The sequence below is a fragment of the Berghia stephanieae genome, chromosome 7, assembly GCF_034508935.2.
Source record: "Berghia stephanieae isolate SIO BIC M18660-M18661 chromosome 7, UCSD_Bste_1.3, whole genome shotgun sequence".
Classification (NCBI taxonomy): domain Eukaryota; kingdom Metazoa; phylum Mollusca; class Gastropoda; order Nudibranchia; family Aeolidiidae; genus Berghia; species Berghia stephanieae.
The window spans coordinates 35,338,074-35,338,809 of NC_088366.1; the positions used below are offsets into that span (position 1 = coordinate 35,338,074).

The window sequence follows — 736 nt, forward strand, 5'->3', positions numbered from 1 at the left end:
GTTGGTGCCGACAAAGAATCATGGCCAACCGTTTTGGGGCACCACGGCATAGGAAAGATGAATGAGAATGGTCAGAGGCTTCTTGGACTCTGCTGCTATCGCAAACTATGCGTGACGAACACCTACTTTCAGAACAAGGCATGTCACAAGGTGTCATGGAGGCATCCAAGGTCAAAATACTGGCATCAGCTGGACATGATCATCACAAAGCGCGATTCTCTTAACAATGTTTGTAACACCAGGTCCTATCGAAGCACTGATTGCGACACCGATCACTCCTTGGTTGTCACAAGGGTGAAACTGACACCAAAGAAACGTCATCACTCAAAGAGAAAGGGCCAGCCCAAGATCAACATCAGCAAGACAGCTTACCGAGAAAAGAATATAGAGTTCAACGAGCAACTTGAGAAGATTCTCAACACAGCTCATAGAAAAGCAGAACAAAACGCACAGGACAGCTGGAACTCTCTTAAAAACGCCATTTGCAGCACTGCAGTTCTGACATATGGAAAAAGGAGCGCAAGAACAAAGATTGGTTTGAAGCCAGTATTACTGAGATGGAGCCAGTCATTGATGCCAAGCGCAGCGCACTTGTCAGCTATCGCTGCGCCAACGACTACTGGCTTCAGTTGTCGGACAACATCCAGCAAGCGTCTGACAGTGGCAACATAAGAGCCATGTATGAGGGCATCAAACAGGCGACAGGCAAATCGACAAAGAAAACTGCGCCTATTAA

General features: G+C 47.1%; 1 protein-coding gene across 1 annotated transcript in view; it reads left to right on the forward strand.

Moving 5' to 3' along the window:
* Window positions 1–677: 677 nt before the first annotated feature.
* Window positions 678–736, forward strand: part of LOC144976535 (uncharacterized) — a 4,193-nt gene continuing 4,134 nt past the window's right edge. The window contains exon 1 of the mRNA XM_078920829.1: window positions 678–736. This exon is cut by the window's right edge and continues 416 nt beyond it. Coding sequence (XP_078776955.1) covers window positions 678–736 — 59 coding nt within the window.